This window comes from Ipomoea nil, unplaced genomic scaffold, assembly GCF_001879475.1.
Source record: "Ipomoea nil cultivar Tokyo-kokei standard unplaced genomic scaffold, Asagao_1.1 scaffold0302, whole genome shotgun sequence".
Classification (NCBI taxonomy): domain Eukaryota; kingdom Viridiplantae; phylum Streptophyta; class Magnoliopsida; order Solanales; family Convolvulaceae; genus Ipomoea; species Ipomoea nil.
This window is the reverse complement of record NW_017616730.1, coordinates 2290082-2313529: the sequence shown is the minus strand read 5'-3', so window position 1 is coordinate 2313529 and position 23448 is coordinate 2290082. Positions and strand designations below refer to the sequence as shown.

Genomic DNA, 23448 nt, shown 5'->3' with positions numbered 1-23448 from the left:
GGACATAAATATAAATCACGGTAACTCATCAATAACTCAACAAACATGACCAAATGTCGATGTGCACAAGCGATCTCTAAGTTCAAACATTGATTTTTTTTTTTTTTAAATATTGTCAATCAATCCTTCAAGATGAGCACCTCCATCAGTCGAGGAGTTAAGAACGAGGAGACAATTCAGTCAATTTGATCAGAAAGTATGGACAGTCATAAGGTTCCAAATTTATCGCATTATTGAAATTGTTTATTCACTTTTTTAGTTTGAGACGATCAGTTACTTCCTTATAGTTTACTGGTTAGAGTTACAAGGCGAAGTAAAGCACACTTTCATGCACTAAATAGTGACAAAATATTTAGAGGTAAATATATAGTATTTATATATATAAAAACTTTTCCTTTATTCACGCCGCGGTTACTACCGTATCAATCACATGTCCACGCAGGCGAAGAAGATAGCCACTTCTTCTCCATCTTCCATTTTTCAATTCCTCCAACCCGTCAACCTCTCCAAAATGTCTTCCCTCTTCTCTACTTCTCTAATCTCCCATTTGAAGCTCCTGCGTTCTTTCACTCGTTCTCATCCTCTCTACTTCTCATTCTCCATTTTCTTCTTCCTAAAACTCCTCTCCCTTCTCTCCCCGCTTTCCATCGCCGCCGCATCGTTGTTACTCCTTGCCCTTCTCGCCCTCTCTCCCGCCGTCACCATTCGCGACAAGTTTCCGGCCGAAAGCGATAAGGTTAGTGCTCTGATTTCCGTCTCTTTTGATGACGAAAGTGAAAGTGACAATGAGGATGAGCTTTTTGATTTGGGGAATTTCGAAGAGAACAGAATCCTACTGGAGGAATCTCTGATTCGGGTCGGATTCATGGAGGGGAAATCAGTTGATTCAGCAATGGAGGAGGGGAGATTGGAAGACAAAAACGCGGCAAATGACGGCAAATTCGAGGGATGTGGCGCGAAAACCGACGAATTTGTCGGAACTAGAAACGGATCCAAGGCGGCCGACGGGAATCACGACAATGGCGGTGGAGGCAATGCAGAGAGACGGCGGACATTGGAGTACAATCGGAAGGAGAGGGAGTGGAAGAGGACATTGGCCTGCAAGCTGTATGAGGAAAGGAATCAGAGCGGTGAAGGGATGGATTTGCTGTGGGAGACTTACGAAATGGAAACAATGAAGAACGAGGAACGGCAAGGCGACGATTCAAAGGAGAAATATGAAAAGGATAGCGAGGAAGAAGAAGAAGAAGAGATGGATGAGAAGCTGTGTTGTTTGCAGGCATTGAAGTTGTCAGCTGGGAAGATGAATTCGGGAATCGGAAGGCCTAATCTCATGAAGATATCAAAGGCAATCAAAAGGTTTGGATGGCTCAAGAATGTTAGCAAGAAGGTGCACAGGGGAGATATGCACATACAAAAAAAGGTTTCTAATACTAGCTAGTAGTCAATGGTAATTCCCATTTTGTTAGTTTATGGAAATTGATAATAGATTCTTTTTGGTTCGGTAATTCTGGTACTAAATTCAAGTGTATGTCTCTAATTGTCCGCACCGCAAGCTAAGTTGTCTTTAGTAGTAGATTGTAGATAAGAACACATGATTGAGTCTTAACAGATGCAAGATGAAAGTTATACTCAATATGGTAAACTGCGAGTACAGATATTAATCTTTTTACCTAAAAGGTCGTCATCATGTTAGGTTAGGATATGTGGATCCTCCAGATGCAAGATGAAAGTTATACTCAATATGGTAAACTGTAAGTACAGATACTAATCTTTTTACCTAAAAGGTCGTCATCATGTTAGATTAGGATATGTGGATCCTCTGGGCGAACATAATATGGCGGACTCCTTTTGTTTAAGAGGGCGCCATCGTGTTTGATCGAGGTGTGGGAACTCTTGAGACTAGTTAGAGGGATTTTATTTTTTATGGGTAAGTATATGTCTCAAATTATACATGTATTAGCTGCTTGACTTAGTTTAACAATCATATAAGTATTTGATTAATTAGTTTTTTGTAACAGTTTATTGCTCCAAAACGCTAAAATTCAAAAAACTGCTCTTCGATTAACTTTTGAAGAAAATCATTTTCCATGTAATCAACTATATTTACCAAACATTTTTTTACAATAGCTATTACTATCCACCAGTCAAATTTATTAACTCAATTAGCTAATAGCTATTACCAAACACACTTTGTCTTTTATTGAATATTGACAAATATGTCTCAAATTATAAATTTTTGTATTAAAAAAAAAATTAACATCATGGATGAGTGATGCTAACAAGTTCACAATTGGGCCCCACCTTCACACAGTGGCACACTGCTTCTTTATATATGGGAACGGTTTTCTTTCTCCCTCTCATTTCTCTATCGTTTTTGAACTTCAAGCCAGAGAAGAGATAGCAGAAGAAGCGAGAGTAGAAAATGGCGGTTACGACGCCGCTCCGGACCTCCCGCGCGCTAACATTCCGGTCGAGCAGCTTCGCTTCCTCTCTTACTGTCGTACTTTTTCTCTGCTTTATATCTCCGATCTCAAAGCTGTAAGTACTTATGATCAACACTCGCATTTCTCTTCTGATCTCCTCTGGTGTGTGTGTATGTATCTATTAGCGCCTTTCTCGTTTTGTATTTCACTCATCCGTGTGTAATACTTGGCTACTTGCTGTATTTTGCTTTGATTCTGTGATTTGGAGATCCATTTGTTTATCTCTCAGAAGAACTGCGATTTCAACTTTCATCAGCTCCGCGCCATGACTTGCATTTCGCTGTTTCTATTTAATAATTTTAATCAGGAAAAAAAAAACGTGGACATCAAAAATCATGCAGTTGCTAGTTGCTACTAATCGATTTTGCTTTGGTTCTCTGTGATTTTTGTTTTTGATCCATTTGTGCATTCTCAGAAGCACTGCGATTTCAACTTCACCAGCTCCATTGGCATTTCGCTGTTTTTATATAATACACCGTAATTTTAATCAGAAAAAAAAAATGTGGACATGAAAACCCATGCAGTTGCTACTAATTGTTTCTGATATACTGTTGCTTATTTCTTTCACAGTTTTTCATTTGCATTGATTTCTCACGTTACTGATCAATTTTGCCAGTCATTGACGTACGGACATGACTGGGAATGTGGTTAGGGGTTTTCATACAATTGTTATGGATTTGCATTGCTTGGCTATGATGTTGATGGAAGAGTGCATTGTGAATCCAGACAAGTACACAGATGGAGGGAAGCCTACTTCACCAGAGATTGAGGATCCCAAGTTTTACCATTATGCAATTTTCTCTGACAACGTGGTTGCTGCTCCAGTTGTGAATTCAGCAGAGAAGAATTCAACAAAGCCATGGAAGCATGTGTTTCACATTGTGACAGACGAGATGAATCTTGGGGCTATGCAAGTTATGTTCAAGATGAAGGATTATGATGGGGCTCACATCTAAGTGAAGGCTGTTGAGGATTACAAGTTCTTGAACTCTTCTTATGTTCCAGTACTTCGGCAGCTTGAGTATGCACTGAGCAATACCATTACTGGCAGAATCTGGTGAGAAATCTGCTCGTATCCTTCTAAGCTTCTTTAGACACTGGTAGTTTCCTGAGTAGGCCAAACATGACACCTCAATTTTCTACTTTTTGCGCATCCTAATATGTGCCGTGTCTAAATCTGCTTAAGTTGTATAAGTACTTGGCCTCTTTTGTTTCCTTTATCTTCAGTTTTTGTTAAACATTCCATTTATGTTTATAGCGAAAGTGTTAAGACTTCTGATTGTTACGGTGACATTATTTTGTCTCTGGAACTTGTAAGGTTTTTACTCTTGTTGTTTATTTGAATTAACGAGTAATTTTTGTTGAATAAGTCTTTCGTGTAATTTTTTTAGGTAAAATGTAATATTTTTTATGATTGTGTATATAAAAGTATTACTTTTTAACTGAATATTACTCGTCCTAATGCTCATTTTTGTTTGAGAATATCTTGGTTTGTCTTTCCTGCTTTATATGTGCTGTATGGCAACCACCTATGGATTATTTTTATATAATCCTCAATTGTTCATAAAGTATTAAAACATTTTCCTGTCGTTCGGTGCATAATATGTTGGATTCATAATTAAGTAATGTTGTTGTAGTTAGCAGTGTTCTGATCATTTTTTGGTTGAAATCATACAACAAAGACACAAAGGGTGTCTTTCCACTTCTCAGTTTCCTGTCAGCTTGTCTACAAGGGCCGTTTCTATAAGCGTAGAGTAGCAATTTCTAAATGCGTTATTATTCCTTGAAAGAATTTCAATACTTTTAAGAGAACAAAAAAGAGTTTCCTGCATCTGCTTTTACGACCGAAATCTGACTAATCTAAAACAAATCCATCTCCACAATTAAAGGTGACAACAACCCCCGAAAACTGATCCACAATTGCAACGTGGTCCGCAAAATGACGGGAAAACCATCAATTCAATGTGGGGACTTAAATACCTATATGCTACATATAACAGAAGCTACGTCAACTCAACTGCTATCATCCTATACCCATAAGAGGGGAAATAAGAGGAAAAAATAATAATACTACGAAAAAACTCGTGAAACATTATGCCCCTGAAAAAAATAATGGTCATTCATGACAGACACTCAATCTTTTGAATTATTGCAATTCAAAAATATAATCCCTACTTAAATCAGCTCTCATGATCAATCCAAGTATTTTGTTCAAGCAGTAGCAGTTACTCGTGGTGCCATGGTTTTTGCGGTACCATTAGGCATACCACCAGCACGATTCACGCGACCACCGTTGCTTCCAGCATTGTCAACCCTCTGATATGCATCACCTCCACGGTTCAATGGTCCTCCGCGATTCCCACCTCTGTTGTTGAATTCATTCCTGCCATTAAACTCTCCTCTGTTATACCCCCTGCCACCTCCATAATTTCCTCGCCCTCTCACTCCTTCATTTCTGAATCCAGAACCCCTCCCAGGTAAGAACCTTCTATTATTGCTTCCAACTGCAGGAAAAGCCAAAATGCAAATTTCAAGCCGTTAGAAAATAACTACAATTCCACAAACTAGACTACTAGAGTATCAAGATGAATAGCACCCATTTTCAGAAGTTGATGAAACAAATCTCTTAGATATTCTTTATGAGGTTGAAAAACAGTTCTGATTCTTTCTGGCAATTAATGAAACAAGCATTTTCCTTTAGCTAAAGCCCCACATATCAAAAGGAAATGGAAGTGCCAAATACAAGATTTTGAATTCAAGGTATATATGCTTAATCCTGTTCTCCAGAAATGGCAACATAAAGAGAGGGCTGAATAAAGTGGTTCCATCAGTAGACCACTTTTTGATAGGCAAGTTTTACTCCACTTGGTTTAAACCAACTGTAAAGAGTAAGGTAAATGAACAAACTTGCCTCGTGAATTAGTAGACCGCTTCTCCTCAACAACAGCTTGGCGCCCACCAATTGGAATTGGAGAAGCCTATTGTATACAATTAATAGAACAATTAATAGAATTAACAGCCATTAGTTAAAAGACAGCAAATTTAAGTGAAATGATGCACAGGGAAGACAGAAATTCTACAATTCTAAAATATATTTGTAACAAAGATCTTGCAGAATGCTATGTAACCTAAACAGTTTGTTATACACATTGTTGAATATGTATGCAGAACACAAAATCAAATATGTTAAACCACCCTATGGGATTCAAGAACTCAGGAAAAAATCCCATGCATGTAAGCACAGTGTGCATACTAAAAGCACTAGAGAAAGCCAACCACACTACAAATAATATAAGCCATGAGAAACTGCGATCAACTACTGTATGAAAAACAGTTCCCTAAAAATTATTATATTCAACATGTACTCTGCAAAGATCTAAACAATTCAGAATAAGAAACAAGATAAAACACTGATAGCTAATCTGACAAGTGGATACCTCAATTGCTTTTTGCACAGCATTTGCCTCTTCAAATTCCACAAAGCCAAAACAAAATCCCTGTTGCTGTCACAAGCCAACAACAAATTAATATATGGAAAAATTATGGTTAAAAAACATAGATGCATACCCTGTTACTTCTGACTTGAATGCCACCATTCTTGATAGGTCCAAATTTCTTGAACTCTTCAGCAAGAACAGACACAGTAGCAGTCAAAGGCAGCCCCTTGATGTAGATTGAATGGCCATCAGCTGCTGAAAGTATGATATAATAGAGCATGTGTAAGAAAACACCTACGGTTCTGAGAAAAGTTTAGGTGGAACCATCTTAGGAAAAAGATAAAGAAAAATGTGGCAATAGCGTGCCTTCTGGTTCTTGATTATTTATGGCATCAAAAGACCCTGAACTATCTGGACCATTTGCTACTGGGGCTGGAGATTGATTCACTTGCTCTACATTCTTGACTACAGGCTTCCGTGGAGCTGGGGCAGGAGGAGGGGAGAAAGAAGCAGCATTTTCTTTGAGCTCTTGGACCTGAAAACAAATGGCATAATTGTTTAAGAAAATATTCAATGGAAGCCTGACATTCATTAGGTAACCTTTTGTCAGAACCATGATAACCCAAAGAAACTGAACAGATGCAAGTCTATCTATGCTAAAAAAACTTACAAGGAAATGTACTATAAAGCACAGGCAATCAAATAGATATCTATGTCAAAACATCAAAATTATGAAAGTAGTTCAGTTGAAACTGCTCATACACTTACAATTTGAGAATACAATTTCTTGGGCACTTCTTCGACTTTGTTGTTTGATTCAACTGCCACATGTGAATCCTCCTCTACTTCATTAACAACCTCAGCCACAGGAACTTCCTCTTCCACAACAGGCACATCTCCATTCTCAGCAGGGCTGACCACTTCTCCATTTGGTTCCTCTATTGATGCCGTGTTATGCTCCAATACATGATTATCTTGCTCTGGAGGAGGACCTGCAACCAATACGTGGAAACCAAAAAGTTGAATAGCCAATTAAAAGAGCCATAAGCAACAGAATTCTATTTAATTGTTTTAATTACTTGGCTCTGGAGTAGAAGGAACCACTGGAATATGGCTCCTATCATTTTGTTTGATGGTGTCCACATATCGAAACATGTCATTCAATACAAAGTACCCCCGATCTTGTGGTGCAAGAAAGAAAGACTGTGAGAAGTTTCGGATCTCATTATCCGGCCCAGTCAGATACCCAGTAACAAGAACAGATACCCCTCCATCAAAAGATTCTTGGGCATCAATAGACTTAATTTCAGCTCTTAAGTCCGCATAATTAAGAGAGAGTATCTTGTCATTGATTGCCTGCAGATTTTACATCAACACACAAAATAAGTGTTTCAGCCAGATACATGAAATGAACGTCATTTAAAACATCAGATTTCCCATTTAATTGGTAACCATGTTTTGTTCCTCAAATTTTCACAAATAATATTTCTCATTTTCAATTGCTTTGTTGTGATTATCTGCATTCCAAATGCTAAAAGCCCAGGTTTACAAATCACTAGAGGACATTGCATCAATGTACTCAAGTGTGCAACCTATGGCATTCAATAATTGCTTGCTCAAAAAGGGAAAAGATCAGAGTCATTTTTTCTTTCATTCACTAATTAAACACAAACCAGCATAGTGGATGGATATACAAGTCATTGTTTAATTGATAGGTATCTTACAAAGGGAAAAGATTCAAGTCATTGTTTAATTGATAGGTATCTTATCAATTAAACAGATGCTGTGATATTTGCCAGCATTTTTACATACATAATGATGTAACTAAGTTCTCAAATCCAAAAGAGATGAAAAATTAAGTAACTACAAAAACAAATAAACACAAACCAGCATGGTTGCTGGATATACAGAGAGAAGGGGGCTTACTTGCATTGTGGTAGTGCTGCTCAAGGATCCATCTTCCTCAGGGCGGCCTAGTTTACTTATATCCTGATAAAACCTGAAAACGAGTTCAGGAGAGTGGTGCAGTATATGATAATACTGCTGCACAAACGCGTTGCCCACCTATTACCACCACCAAAACAAAAAGTGTTAGCAGAACGAGCCAAATTATTATTTCCTACAAAGAAGAAAAGAAAAAACACTTACGACTTGGGCAGAGACCGCCGGTTGCGCCGCCACCTCTGGAGCTGCTACTGTCGCCATCGCCACTCGATCTCAACTAACAAGCTGCCTGCGAAAACTGTAGCACAATAAAAAGCGACGCCTCAAAACCCTAGACTCACGATATCAAAGTAGTAAGCTACTCTACATCAAACGCTAGTGCAAAATACGAACACCTATAAGCGTATATGCATGTATGCAAAAAACTAATGGAGCTTAAGCAGGGAGATCGAAGGATCTGTTGATACCTGAGCTCGAATCGGATCGAGAAAATTAGGCGAAGGAGAGGAAAGTGAGCTGTGCGGATTGCGTCTCTTCGCTTTTCTACTCTCTCCCACTTGCTTTGCTCGGAGCTCGAGGAATGGCGGTGCAGGGAGGTTGTATCTAGGGTTTTTGCAAGCGGGATCTTGAAGAGGCGCGAGAGTGACCCAGTTGCTGACTGGATTATCGTTTTTATACTGCCACAATCACGCAATCTCTCTCTTTTCTTTCCCTTCTTTTGGATTTTTTTTTAAAAAAAAACAAATTATTTAAAACTAATAATTCTAAAAATTAAAAAAACTAATAATTCTAAAGTATTTTCTCTACTTACCGTGAAAATAGTTCACATAAACAAATAAATAAATGACATTTTTTGTGTAAATATCAAAAAAAAAAAAAAAAAAAAAAAAAAAAAAAAAAAAAAAAAAACTCATCACAATTGCTTGTATGCGAGTGGGTAAAACATGATTTTCGTACTAAAATATCACGAGTTAAATTTTTGCCAACACTCTCTTAGTCGAGTCCGTAATACGTGATTTTCTTAATGTAATTTTCTTTTCTTGTGTAGTTTGTGTGCTATTATAAAGGAGATGAGTTTACTGTGTGCACACCATAATTATGGGTTTTTTAATGATTAAAAAAAGAGAGAAAAAAATTAACATTTATGATAAATTAATTTTACATTTGAAAACTATCTCTTTTTTTCTTGCCCACAATTTATATTTCATATTCCTTAAAATATCTATCTCGATACATGCCGTTGAAAAACTGATTATTTATGAATTGGATTTTAAGCGTTCCAACTTCCAAATCTAATTAACTATAAAAATAAATGTTCTCAATATCTAATTAACTGTATAAAAAATAAATGAACTCATTATTATATACTTGGAAACTATATAAGGGAAATCCGCATTCAAAAGAAAAAATATAAGGGAAATCCATGAATTTGTTGAGTGATTACGTGGAAACTCTATGATTTTGTAGTTGATTTTTATATACGAAATTATTCTCTCACTTTTTCTTTTTTTTTTTTGAATATACGAAATATATTTTTACAGTTCTAAAAGTAGTAATATTATTGTCATATTAATATTAACTTGATGGTTTTGTCCGAGTATAAAGGTACAAAACGGAGCGTTATGCCCTGAACCCGTGTTTACTATGTGCATGGTGGACACGCTGTATATTCATAATTTTTATACTGTAAATTTATAATTTCTATACTGTAAATTCATAATTTTTATACTGTAGATTTATAAAATTTATAATGTAGATTCATAATTTCTATACGGCACATTCATAATTTCTGTACTGTAGATTCATAATTTTTATACTGTAGATTCATAAAATTTATAATGTAGATTCATAATTTCTATACTACACATTCATAATTTCTGTATTGTAGATTCATAATTTGATAATTATGTGTTCATAATTTGATAACTATACATTTTAGAAATTATGAATCTACATTACAGAAATTATGAATCTACAATACAGAAATTATGAATGTGCAGACTGACTGCAGTATAGAAATTGTGAATCTGAGTAAATACCAGCCAAGGTCCCTCGAGTTTGGTGGTTTCACCACCTATGGTCCCTAACTTCCGTAATTATCATCCATGGTCCTCCGAGTTGCAAAATTCGACCGGCTGCCATCCTCCCGTAAGTTTATGCCGTTTAAGCCGTCCAAATGGGGTTAGAAAGGTCATTTGGCATATACCCCTCTTATTCTCCTTCATGATCCTCCTCCTTGCGAACATTCTTGAGCTTTATACTCAGCCGCCTCCCATCACCTCCATCAAACTACATCTGACCCTTCTTGATTATTGTTGCCTCTGGCAACTGATCCTCTAACTCTTCCACCATTGAAACAAACCCCAGCTACTAGTAAACAGATCGATGAGATGATGGGTATGTATGTGAAACGATAGATGATCAAGAAAGTGAGGCCGGGATGAAGAGAGTACATCTGCAGAAGTAGCTAAAGTACCTACATACATACAATCCGGCAGCTGATCAATCACTAAGAAATTAAAAACAAAACTTTGTGCGGTGAAGAATGAAATTGAAATTGAAATTGAAATACGATTCAAGCAGGATGAAATTGAAATACGGATTCAAGCCAAAGAACGATAATTTGTGTGGTGAAGGATGAAATTGAAGCAGGGAAAGATGGAATTGAAATATAGATGAAGGATAATTTGTGGGTGAAAGACGATGAAATTGAAATTGAAATTGAAATTGAAATACGGATTCAAGTAGGATGAAATTGAAATAGGGTTGTTACTCGCCTGAAACACTTCGTCCTCATCCGCATCTCGAAGAAACTCATTTCCAACCACCATAATATGATCCAACCATCCAAATTGAATGTTTTCAGATTTCGTCCATCACTGTCTCCTCTATGGATTTTAGTTTTGGAAAAGACCTATGGATTTCTCAAGGTCTGAGCATGGCGGAGGAGCACAAATACCAATTGCCCGAGGCCACCGCCTGTGCGCCAACAATTGCATCTTTTTCGAAAGCCCGGCGACGCAGAATTACTGCTCCAAATGCTACCGGGACATCTGCCTCAAGGGCGCCCAATCGAAACCTAGATAATTTGTGTGGTGATCTCCAACTGCGTGAAATTCTTGCTACCTTGCTCGGAAGCTTGCCGGAGTGGTCTCCTCCCAGCGTAATCTCACTTTCTCGCAGTGGTCTCGTCGCAATAGAACCGCCTCCAAGCTCCCCGTGACGTCGCCGATGAACTCCACTGTCTACGGCCTTCAAGTTCGTCGCCGACTGCCTGCTTCGCTGCCTCAGTCGCTCACCGACAAACGGTACTCCTCCTCCGATCTGGAAAGTAGAATGTCGATCATTGCTTTGTTTGTTTTTTTTTTTGTATGTTTTGTTTTATGGGAAATGACATATTTACCCTTATTTTTGACGGCTTAAACGACATAAACTAACGGGAGGATGGCAGCCGGTCGGATTTTGCAACTCGGAGGACCATGGATGATAATTACAGAAGTTAGGGACCATAGGTGGTGAAACCACCAAATTCAAGGGACCTTGGCTGGTATTTACTCTTGTGAATCTACATTATAAATTTTATTAATCTACAGTTTAGAAATTATGAATGTACAGTATAGAAATTACGAATGTAAAGCGTGTCCACTATGCACATGGTGGACACGGGTCCATAGCATAATTTGCCGTACAAAACCGGGTAGGAAAATAGTAGTATTATTGCTCGATGTGCTATGCAAAAGAGTGTGTATACAGTCCGAGATACTGGTTCAATATGACAGTCCAAATAATAGATAAATAATACAAGCTATAGCTCAAAGAATGGACTAAGAATAATATCAGACCAAGGCAGATTAAGTGAACCAATTGATGCTTTCTAGAGGGAGACAAGACACCATATTAATATTGTGGCAATTTATATCCTACACCACTGCGTGCGTTGCACTATGCTCCCAGATGCAAAACGACGTCGTTTTAATTATTTTTTTTTTGAAATTTCCCGCCCCAGTGAATGGCAGTAGCTTTTTCTTTAAAAAAAAAAACCCCGCTGTTCAAGAATGTACATAATGTTATACTAGAATACACATAATGTTATACATGAATGTACATAATTATATAACAAAATATACATACTCTTTTTAAAAGATAATACACATAATCTAACATAATACATAATAAACATAAACTTTTAACATAATACACATCAACTCTTAACATAATACACACAAATTTTCTGATTCGGATGTACATAATTGTATAAAAAGAATGTACATAATTATATAAAAAATACACATAACTGTATGAACCAATACACATAACGTTGTGAACAAATACACATAATCTCAGCAACTTCCTACCGCGCCTCCCAACACTACCCCAAAACGACGTCGTTTTGGGAGGCGCGCGGCGCACAGTGCTATGTGCGCCGTGGTGTAGGATATAACGATTGTAATATTGTTGAAGAACTCACGAATGGTTGACAAATGTGTAGCATCGGGCAACTTTCATTTTTTGCCACACACGTGTCCCCCCACTACTTTGCTTACAACGTACTTTCCATGCATAAGTGGAACTTCATGTCTTTTAGTATACAAGATCTTGAGAGGTTTGGAACAGTCAAAGTACTTACAAGGTACCTACTATAACATTTTGTTCAATTTAGTCCTTATATATTTATTTTGTTCAATTTAGTCCATGTGCTTTAAAAAAAGTATTGCAATTAAGGATAATAGTTAACGGTGTTAATATTACAGTCAATTTAAGTTACATGGCGCTGGCGATATTTATAATCCTACTCATATATTACTTTATAAGTATTTAAAATTAATTATTTTTACCACCAATATATTAAATTAGTATGTCTAAAATAAATAATTACAACCATGTTCCTAATGAGATTTGGACAATTGTCCTTAGTTTCACAAATTTTTAAAGTAGATGAACTAAATCAAACATAATAAATATACAAGGACTAAATTGAACAAAACATTATAGTACAATGACTTCATAAGTACTTTGAGCGGTTTGGAACTCATGTTGTTATCCTCGAGGTCATGAGTCCGAACATTGCTGGTAGCACCTCCATCATTTAATATTTTACTCCAAGCTTTACTATCTTCTAGCAATAAAGATTGACACATTGCTTAAGCCAAGAGCCCAAGACTTCTCCAATAAAACGGGTCCTATGACTTCATCATAACTAATTAGAAAATGTTATGTGACAAAAATGTTCATTTTTTAAAAATAACATGTTGAAGAAAAATAAAACAAATTTGTTTGCATATATATATATATATATATATATATATATATATATATATATATATATATATATTTTGTACTCTCTTATTCAAATAAGTTATTCAGCATGTGCACTTTGTGATGCGACGCGATGACAAGAAAGAGAGCAACCCCCCCTCCACTCACCCCCACCCCCACCCAACAGGTCAATAGCCCTATGAGATGTGGAGGGGAGCGTGGACACGTCATGTCGCCATATCTATGTTTCCTTGCCTACATTTTCATGGAAATTACGGAGTACTATTTATTTATGGATTAATATTTAATGCACTGGCACTGTATGATATCTATGTACTGACGATTCATTACAAAGTGATACGTCATTAAAAAATAATTACAAAATTTAAAGAAACCTCTTTTTTTTTTCGTTTGTAAATACGGAGTAAATCATAACATTTAATTAAATATAGTTTAACTAAAATTAAACATATTTATTTAAACTAACATTTTTAAACGCAACCATTGAAATTTTCATTGTATTGCAACTTTCACAAAGCTTCCTGGAGTTATAGAAATCAACTAAGTCTACGTATTGAAAATATTATTTGAAATCCTAAATTTTACTTATAACTTTTACTCATTACATATCAACATTGTTTTTGTAAACTACATAATGAAAATAACTTATCATAAAAATGGGGAAATAGAGATTTAGAATTCATGTAGTAAAACTCATGTATTTCACACTTTACTTTCTTAGCTTCTTCCTTTTTTCTCCAACATCTTCTTTTATTTATTTATTCTCGATTTCAAATATATTGAAGAATGTTGATGATTAAAGCATTAATAATTACAAAAAATAAAAATAAAAATGCAAAGGTATGGTTGTATTGCTTCAATGGGAATCACAGTTATGTATATTTGTTTTCATAATTATCCAAAAGCATTCCATCAAAATACTCCGTTACACACATTCATATGTAGGCATCTCAAAATTATGAAATGCGCATCGTTTGAGGAAAATAAAAGTGGCCAAGGTGGAACAAAGATGCATGAGAGGTTTTTAGGGGACAAATGAGATATATTAAGTAGGGTTTGGGACTTTAGTAAAGAGAATTAGAGTTCTTATATTAAATTAATTAATAAATATATTTAGTTTCAAATTATAATTTATTTGAAAATAAAGGTTTATTTATTTCATAATGGGGTAGGGGTCAAATAGGCCATCGAAGTACACCTTAAAATGCAATTAGGTCATTAAACTCAAAAAAACATGCAATTGAGTTTCTAAACTAATCAATTTTATGCAATTAATCTAATTTGCAGGTTTTTCAAGTTTCTAACAGACCACCTCAAATAATTCTTGTATAACGGATGGATAATAGTTTTATTGTATTTAATCTACACAATCATGAATGAATGTATGATATACAATTATACATACATGATGACACGTATATCTATTCACCAATAAACTTTTCTTTGAAATATTTAATATGAATAAAAAAAATTACTCCCTTGTCCCATTTTATGTGACATGTTCGGTTAACGAGGCTTGACTGAAGTTATTTACAATTTAATTTTTTATAATATTAAGTTTAAAATTAGTATGTAAAATTTATATATTTAGAAACTACAAGTACTATTAAACACAAAAAATCAAATTTAAAAATCATAAGAAAATGCTAACAGAAATAAACAAAGAAAAAATAGTTGGTTTGACCTATAAATAGTAAGTAGAACAGATAAAATGGGACAGATGAATTGATTTATTGAGATTATGTAATCTGTAGTATTTCGTGGCGGATTTTATCCACAAAAGGGGGAAAACGAAATAAATACTTGTGCCATTTCTATGTTGTTGAGCTGAAACAGCGGGGTAGGTAGGTAGTGGTAAACAATAAACAAACTACAAGTAAAGTAATTTACCATAATGTCATAGGCAACTTGGTAATTTTGCTCAAAAGCCAAGTGGCATTTCCACGTCCTATATTTTCGTCTGCTTCGATCCTATCGAACTGTTTTCTTCTCCTTTTCTCACCATATAAACGGCAAATGACAACGCACAGTGCTATTATGTAAGCGAGCCAGCGCTTACAATGACGATGCTTCGAGGGGCATTTTCGGCATGCAACCTCACCGCCATTGATTCTCACCCGCAACTTCAATGCCGATCTCCCAATCTCAATTTCACTAACTCGCGCGCCGCCGTTGGCCGCCGGAGCGTGGTTGTTTCCTGCTATGCTCCGATGAATGGTCCGGCGCTGGCGGTCGCCACCGAGGAGCGGAAGAGCCAGCAGCAGGTGCCGGTGGCGTTTGAGCCGAGCCTCGCGGACCGGCTCCGCCTCGGGAGCTTGACGGAGGACGGCTTGTCTTACAAGGAGAAGTTCATTGTTCGGTGCTATGAGGTTGGGATTAACAAAACCGCCACTGTTGAAACCATCGCTAATCTATTGCAGGTACTCTTTCAGCTTTTTCTCCCTTTTTCAAGTGAATGAACTTCGATTTTAGGGATAATGATTGCTACTTTTGTACACTAATCTGGATTTAAGTTTTCAATGGATGTCATTTTGTTATTTTTTGTTGGATTTTAGCTGTAAACTTTTTGGATTCCTTCAGTTTTTTACTCTATTCTGTAATGTAGACAACTACTGCAAAAATCCCGCCTAGCCTAGCACCGATTATCGGATGCGCCTTGCTAACCGGCCGCCTAGCGTATCACCATAATCGGCTGGCCGACTAGGCCGCTGCCTAGGCACCGACTATATCGCAAGTGGACCGATTAACTATTGTTCCCTTCTCTTTTAAATTAGTTATTAGTTATTTCCATCAAAACGATATTTTTTAGTGAAATAATCATAAATTGTTCACTAGATGTTTTTTTAAGTTAATATTTAATATTTTAGTATTAACTATTAAATTATTAAATAGTTTATAATTATTAAGTCTTAAAAAATTTAAAAATTTTAAACAAATTTTAAAAAATAAAAAATAAAATAAAAATACACGGGCGCTTAAGGGCCGCCTAGGCGCTCCCAAGCGCTCGAGGAGTGCCTATCGATTTTTTCAACCATTTACAGGGCGTTTGGTTGGAGGGGGGAATTATGTGGGAAAGGAATTGTAATTCCATGGGAGTTGAATTACTGAGAATAAAGTGGGAATTTAAATTCCAGTGTTTGGTTGATAGGAATAGAATTACTGGGAATTTCAATTCCAATGTTTGGTATACATGGGAATTGAAAGGGAATAAGTAGTATAAAGTCAAAAATGTCCATTATTGTTGTTAGACATTAATTTTAGGTTAAAAAAGGAAGGGGTAATTTTGACTCATCACTATCTTTTTTTCCCAGGAATTAAAATACCAGGGGGGACATGAGATTTTAATTCCATGAAAATGGGGGAATTGCAATTCCATGGAATTGTAATTCCCTCCAACCAAACTACGGAATTTAATGGCCTTTGGAATTAGGTGAGAATTAAGTGGGAAGGGAATTTAAAATCCCTCCAACCAAACGCCCGGTTAGTGATTTACATATGTTAAGTGTTCTTTTGGAATATGATGGACCTTAGCTACTACCTGAAGGTTGCACTGTAAACCTCGCTTTATGACCCTAGAGAGCAAAGAATCACAAGATGAGCCTAACTAGTAAATGATCACAATGAGATAAATTGGTTTAAGTTGCCCATAGCTGACGGGGGCTCAAACCATGAAGGCAAATAGACCGCTCTCACTGAGAGTTGAACTTGGAACCTTGTGATTACCGAGCCTAACCAACTTGGCTAGGATTGGTCCTACATCTGTTAAGTGTTGGTACTTCATAATGGAATGGTTCAATTTTTACTGTGTGAGCTAAGATGATACTCTGTTTAAGTTTATGCACTGCTAGGATTATATATGATTCATGTATTGGTTCTCCAATTATGATATGCTTCCCTAGAGAGTGTTATTTTCTCAAAAATTTTGTTGTGTAGGAGGTTGGATGCAACCATGCTCAGAGTGTTGGGTTTTCAACAGATGGTTTTGCAACCACACATACCATGAGAAAACTGCATCTGATATGGGTCACTGCACGAATGCATATTGAGATCTATAAATACCCTGCTTGGTAATACTCCATTTTATTTCTAAGTAATTGTGATTGCTATATACGGAGTACTATTTTTGGTGACAACCATGATATGAATTGCGTGCATTACGCACAGGAGTGATGTAATTGAGATAGAGACTTGGTGCCAGAATGAGGGAAGAATTGGGACTAGACGGGATTGGATTCTGAAGGACTATGCAAATGGTGAAGTCATTGGAAGGGCTACCAGGTGCGCTTGAGAAAAGATATACGAAATATCAATAAGTATAACATTTTTGAACCTTGATCTATTACAGACTATGGAGTATATAACATTCGTTTGCACTTGAAATTTGAATAAGCTGATAGATTGCTCAGTAGTTTTTATTTGGCGGTCCTAGTTTGAAATGTAATTCCTTGGGGGAAACAGACCTTTCTTTCATGATGAAAATTGAGCAAGTATCACCACTGAGCAACTACGTTTTTCAATTGTGATTTACAAAGCTTGAACCTTTTTACTATCTAAAATCATGGTTTCAGATCTCATCTCTTCAGACAATTGCATCAAACTCCTTTTCCAATTACTTGCACTCATAGACATTGAAGAATATTTAAATCCTCTAATTGCAGCAAGTGGGTGATGATGAACGAGGACACTAGACGGCTTCAGAAAGTCACTGATGATGTGCGCAATGAATATGTAATTTACTGCCCCAAAACACTAAGGTAGAGTTATAGTTACTGTACTATCTCTTGCGTCCTTCACTCTATCCTTCCTTGGGTGGGCATGTATTCCCGCCTTTTAAAGAGCAATATCTATTTAAATTCCCCCCGGTTTGTGTACTGTAGTGATGTCAACAAGTACATATCTTTATTGTTCTTTTGCTGTTGATGCTAGGTTAGCTTTCCCTGAGGCAAACAATGGCAGTCTAAAGAAGATAGCTAAGCTGGAGGATCCATCTGAGTATTCCCGACTGGGACTGGTGGTAAGTAGTATCAGTTTGAAAATAAAAACGTCCCGGTAAACTTCCATTCTCAGATACTTACATATTTAGTGATTTTGGCAGCCAAGAAGAGCCGATTTGGATATGAACCGACATGTAAATAATGTCACCTACATTGGATGGGTCCTTGAGGTTTGTTGCCTTGTACTTTAATGCAGCTTCTTTCTTGGAATTATTTGATATTTCAAAGTGTCCCATCACATTTAAATTCAGAGTGTGTACTTCTCTGCAATAAAAATGAACCTTTTTACCCGTCCACAACATTTCACTCCTTATCATAGCTGAGCAATTCAAACCAAAAGGCTAATATAAGTTGCTCCCACTGGTTACCAAGCCCAACAATTTGACCAACTTGGTTGAGATTGTTAGTTGTCCCCAAACACAATGTTGTTTTACTTCATGGTCAAAGAGTTGTACTTTGATTTAGCATTACTCATTTACTCTTTCCCAATGGTTACATTTGTAAGAACCAAACAAGATCAGAGACACATGTTTGTATTGTGCCCTTCTAACTTAGTTGCTTCAATAGCCTTTAAGCTTCATGGTTTTACTGACACAAATAATCTTCATTGCAGAGCGTGCCTCAAGAAATCATGGACACACACGAGCTACAAACCATCACATTAGATTACAGGCGCGAATGCCAGCAAGATGATGTGGTTGACTCCCTCACAAGCCTTGAACTGGTGGACAATGCAGCTTCAGCTTCTTCAGTACTAAACGGAACAAATGGATCGCCCACCACTATGGACAATCTAAACAAGTGCTTCTTACATTTATTGAGATTATCTGGCAGCGGGTTAGAAATAAACAGGAGTCGCACTGAATGGAGAAGGAAGCCTGCCCAACTATTATAAACCTATCATATAGAGTCAGTTCTCAGTTCTCTTGGAGAAGACTTCATCTTACTGTTCTTTAATTTCTTCTCCAAAAGTTCCTCAATCCTCATACCCTATGTTGTGTAAAAGTTTTGAAACTATAACCTTCTGTCAAGTGTAGAATGACTAGTACAAGGAGTTAAACTGGCTGAGATGTTAATCTGGCCCTAATTATTATGCCATCTGTGAATTTTATCTGATTTGTGTTCAAATGGACAAATGGTAAAAGTTTGAATGTCAAATTGTGCAAAAAACTTAAAAGTTCAAATATCGAATTGTAAATAAAACCTGTAAACCCTGGCGAGGAGACTGGTGAAGTATCTGATAATACTGCTCCACAAAGGACCACAATCGCATTGCCCACCTATAATCAGCAAAAAATAAATAAAAATCAGTGTTACAAATCGCCATCGCCAATTGATCTTAACTAACAAATCGCCGAAACTGTTACAGTATAAAAGCGGTGACTGAAAACCATAGAATTGCGATATTGAAGAAGAAGAAGAAGAAAGCTACTCTACGACGACGTATGTTAGCGCAAAATACAGACACCTATATGCATGTATGTAATAATTAGGGCGATCGAGCGATCTGTTGGTACCTGAGGTCGAATCGGATCAAACAAAATGGGCGAAAGAGAGTTGACCTAGCTAGCTTGCTTTTCTGCTCTCTCCCGCTTGCTTTACTCGGAGCTCCAGGAATGGCGGTGAAGGGGAAGTTGAACCTTGGGAATTTGAAGAGGCGTGAGAGTGACCGAGATGGTTAACTGGCGAAAGAAGCCAAAAGCCAAAAGAAGGCTGTCATCATCTATGGGAGCTTACACTCACAGTGTTCTTATGGGTAGCGTAGAAGTAGAAGGCTTTAGATATGGAAGTACCAACTACCAAGGTTGAGAATTGAGAAATAAATCAATTTTAGTAATTTTGATACATTTTTCTATTAAATCAAATGAGGAGATACTATTTTAGAGTGTATCAGGACTATGTGGTCTAATGGTACCCGGGTTGGACTTCTATTTGGAAGGTTGTGACTTTGAGTCACCCGGGTTAGACTTCCATTTGGAAGGTTGTGAGTTTGAGCCAACTATGTGGTCTAATGGTACCCGGGTTGGACTTCCATTTGGAAGGTTGTGAGTTTGATCCACCCGGGTTAGACTTCAATTTGGAAGGTTGTGAGTTTGAGCCACCCGGATTAGACTTCCATTTGGAAGGTTGTGAGTTTGAGCCTCAGGAGGCATTATTAGCTCTCTGTGTTTCAGTAGGACACCTAAAATAGGTGGTGAAATATACCAAAATGATTAAACGGCATAACTGTGACTCTTTCAAATAAGAGGTCCAGATATTACTATGTAACAGAATTAAAAGAGTTCTCGTGCTATGAAAATGATAAAGTACTCCACGCAACAGAATTAAAAGAGTTCTCGTGCTATGAAAATGATAAAGTACTCCACGCATGGCATTACATTAAATGTTGTTAATTATATCATATAGGCATGCTCACACACTTGAACTTTCAAGTTTGGGAGGGATGCTCTATTCATCCATAATTTGTTGAATTAGATTGGTGTGAAACCTAATATTCCAAATGGTATATTTGTATATGAGCATTATTTGTAAAGTAGTTGTGGTTAGTTTTTGATAGTTTGCAAGTGTAAAAAATTCCCAAATTTATTCTAATGTCAAAATTACATAATTGCCACCATCAAAATTAAGAAAAGATTACATACAAATTAAATACAACCTCAAAATGAATGAATTGTTACAAAAAGAAAAGAAAAAACACAATTACAGAGGAATCATAAATCCTCTAACTATGCAACATAACACCTTCACCAACCTAACTACACATTCAATGAAGAAATGGAAGCCCACACTTTCTTCTTATCTATCTACCACCATGGAAAGCAACATTTCTGGAAAAAACAAAAGGAAATGGAGCGGATTAAATAGCGGTAAAACATAAATAATGAACTCTTTATATGAGATTTTGTGATTAATTATATTTGTTTGTAAAAATGTGATAGTGATTTTTATACCTGAGCACGTTTTTCTTGCTTTTGCGTATTGTACGATGATCGGCTAGGCGTCCCAGGTATATCTGTAGAATTATCTAGGCGTTTTGCTTCTCGCACTCTGTTAAAAATCTCGGTGTAATTCTCTGCTGATTGAGGATTGACATCGTCCCACCCTCCAAACTTTGGAATTGCAGCTCTATCGGGCTATACAATCAGAAGAAAATTTGGTAAATATAAATTAATAATAAGACTATGGTTAATATCATAGTTTTTTCAAAAATAGGCATCCAATAAAACTCACACTTTCTGGCTTTAGCCGGGATTTGCCAATACCGCCATGGCTACTATCATAAGACCTTCCCGGAGTATCGAAGCTATTGTCATGAGACGGACTACTTCTCCCGGGAGCTAGCTTTGCCCGGTGCTGCGGGTGGAGGGGCGACTTCTCGAAGCTGTGATCGGAGCCGCCGCTTTGCCGGCGGCGTCCGCCGGAATTTGATCCGCGGCCTCTGGAGCTCATATTACCGTTATTCCTGGCTAAATGATTAGAGAATTGCTGGAAACCACCATCTTCCCTACGCTCATTCGTTTGCCTAACGCCGCCGCGCCGGACTGGTTCCTCCGGCGGCAGGGTTCTAGGTTTGGACGGGGCCGCGCTCTGATACATCTCGGGATCGTTTGGATTTATCGCCTTCCCACCTTTATATTTCCTTGCCTGATCGAAGTAGACCGTGTATGGCTCCTGTTCGTTATCCCAGTTTCCAAATTTTGGGACAGTCGGACGCTGCATTGCAAGTTTCGTTCATTAATTACATTCAATTCTTCCACTGATAACACGATCAAAGGCACAGAGAGAACAGAAATCGTAAAGATTAAATATACAGGAGTTGACTTACAGCAGCCATTTTTTCCTTGCCGACCAGGTGTTTGTGAAAAGTACTGAAACCCAGAAACAGTGACAGAGAAGGACTATATATGATCTTCAAGAAATCAAACTCTCAACTGAAATTCAGAGAATGGGAGTGATGAAGAACATATACAAAATCGCGAGAGAGAAAGAGAAGCAGAGTTGAATAGAGGAGTTCAGCTTGCCCTTATATATATATATACAGTATTAACCAACTAACCATTTGACCATGGGGCTACAGGCTGTAATGGTTGACTAGTCTCCCTTCTTCCCTGCTTAATTCAACATTGATGAATTGTTTCTGATATAAACCAACACTATTATGTTGCTTCTATATTTGATCACTAAGTATCAAATAATCAAAATACATCACATTTTCAGTTCAAAATTATATTAATTTAAACATTTCAACTCTTGAGTCTTAGGTGGTGAAAATATATACTCAGTTATTTTTGTTATAAAGAACTTATGGTGTTACAAGACAATTAACTGACTCAATAACTCAAACAATAAGTTCAATGCAACGGGTACATGAGTCTAATTCAAGACCTTCTTGATCCATTGGTGGAGATCAGTTAAACTTGTATGACCCAGCTACATCTAGTAATTTAAAGAAGTAACATTATCTTAGGCCTATCGCATGGCCTAATGGGATGACCTTTGCAAACTAACCAACCTATGCATGCTCAACAACTAGGAAAGTTACAACCCTTGCAGTTTATTTTTGTACTCTCTTATCCGATAATGTAACTCTATACTCTTACAATCCATCTAATTTACACAATCTTGGATCATCCACATTAGTGAATTTTGGACCAATTTTTGAGTGATGTGGATGAGAGAGAATGGCTGAGCTCCTCATGCAAATATTGACTTTTTGTGAGACTCGTCGGAGAGAAAAAGGGAAAGGGAAACACGTGTTGGCGTGCGTGGGGTGCACAAATCGTGCCCACGGTTTTTTTTTTTTTTTTTTGAGTTATGCCAGATATATCTTTTTTACTTTTTTTTTTCTTCTCTTTCTCTCGTCTCTTTCTTAGTTGGCACCTCAAAAACCATCCAAAAAACCTCTCAATACCCCACTTACCACAGTAAATAAAAGCAAGAATTACTCCTATTAACAACGAATCGTCCCTGTGAATTCATTAATTCAACCGGTGAGTATTAACCCTTCTAGGCTGGGGTTCCCGGTCAACGAAGAAACATTCAGCAACTCAACAAGTGTCATCAAACGGTCAACGCTACAGAACATAGGGTGCTTGGTCGTATACTCGTATATACATATAGATGGTAAACGATGAAGCTTTCAACTTGCTGGAAGGATTCAATCATTCAATTGGTAAAAATATTATTAATTAATTAATTTTTTTATTCTCTTCCTAGTACCTGTTTTCCAAAAGGGCGTTTGACTTTTAATCTATGCGTGGCGTACCACGTCCCTATGCTCTCTGACTGACTCAAAGACCTCACAAAATC

General features: G+C 37.0%; 4 protein-coding genes across 10 annotated transcripts; 2 read left to right on the top strand and 2 right to left on the bottom strand.

The window, feature by feature from the left end:
• The first annotated feature begins 420 nt into the window (after positions 1–420).
• Positions 421–3840, top strand: LOC109162216. Its single transcript, XM_019310951.1, has 3 exons — positions 421–1450; positions 2390–2596; positions 3103–3840. Exon 1 carries the CDS (start codon positions 431–433, stop codon positions 1439–1441), a length of 1011 nt encoding a protein of 336 aa, XP_019166496.1. The 5' UTR covers positions 421–430; the 3' UTR covers positions 1442–1450; positions 2390–2596; positions 3103–3840.
• On the bottom strand, positions 2552–22267 carry LOC109162233 (RPM1-interacting protein 4-like). Of its 3 annotated transcripts, XM_019310961.1 has the most exons (6): positions 21965–22267; positions 21370–21852; positions 21090–21272; positions 20899–20966; positions 13004–13007; positions 2552–2561 (listed from the first exon to the last, which is right to left on the bottom strand). In XM_019310961.1, the coding sequence occupies exons 1-4, from the start codon at positions 21971–21973 to the stop codon at positions 20943–20945; spliced, it is 699 nt and encodes a 232-aa protein (XP_019166506.1). In that variant the 5' UTR covers positions 21974–22267; the 3' UTR covers positions 2552–2561; positions 13004–13007; positions 20899–20942. The 3 variants fall into 3 exon arrangements, with proteins under 3 accessions (XP_019166506.1, XP_019166502.1, XP_019166510.1); XM_019310957.1 differs by lacking the exons at positions 2552–2561; positions 13004–13007 and having other exon boundaries at positions 20707–20966; XM_019310965.1 differs by lacking the exons at positions 2552–2561; positions 13004–13007; positions 21965–22267 and having other exon boundaries at positions 20707–20966; positions 21370–21858.
• LOC109162182 (putative G3BP-like protein) lies at positions 4339–8523 on the bottom strand. 5 transcript variants are annotated; one of them, XM_019310936.1, is made up of 10 exons: positions 8335–8523; positions 8072–8165; positions 7850–7987; positions 7002–7279; positions 6692–6911; positions 6290–6458; positions 6054–6178; positions 5924–5989; positions 5398–5464; positions 4339–4990 (listed from the first exon to the last, which is right to left on the bottom strand). In XM_019310936.1, the coding sequence occupies exons 2-10, from the start codon at positions 8126–8128 to the stop codon at positions 4698–4700; spliced, it is 1413 nt and encodes a 470-aa protein (XP_019166481.1). In that variant the 5' UTR covers positions 8129–8165; positions 8335–8523; the 3' UTR covers positions 4339–4697. The 5 variants fall into 5 exon arrangements, with proteins under 5 accessions (XP_019166481.1, XP_019166495.1, XP_019166490.1 ...); XM_019310950.1 differs by having other exon boundaries at positions 5924–5983; positions 6692–6915; positions 7003–7279; XM_019310945.1 differs by having other exon boundaries at positions 6054–6175; positions 6692–6915; positions 7003–7279.
• On the top strand, positions 15205–18784 carry LOC109158851 (oleoyl-acyl carrier protein thioesterase, chloroplastic-like). Its single transcript, XM_019306745.1, has 6 exons — positions 15205–15564; positions 17078–17211; positions 17309–17422; positions 17803–17898; positions 18071–18308; positions 18752–18784. Exons 1-5 carry the CDS (start codon positions 15205–15207, stop codon positions 18195–18197), a joined length of 831 nt encoding a protein of 276 aa, XP_019162290.1. The 3' UTR covers positions 18198–18308; positions 18752–18784.
• Positions 22268–23448: the final 1181 nt, after the last annotated feature.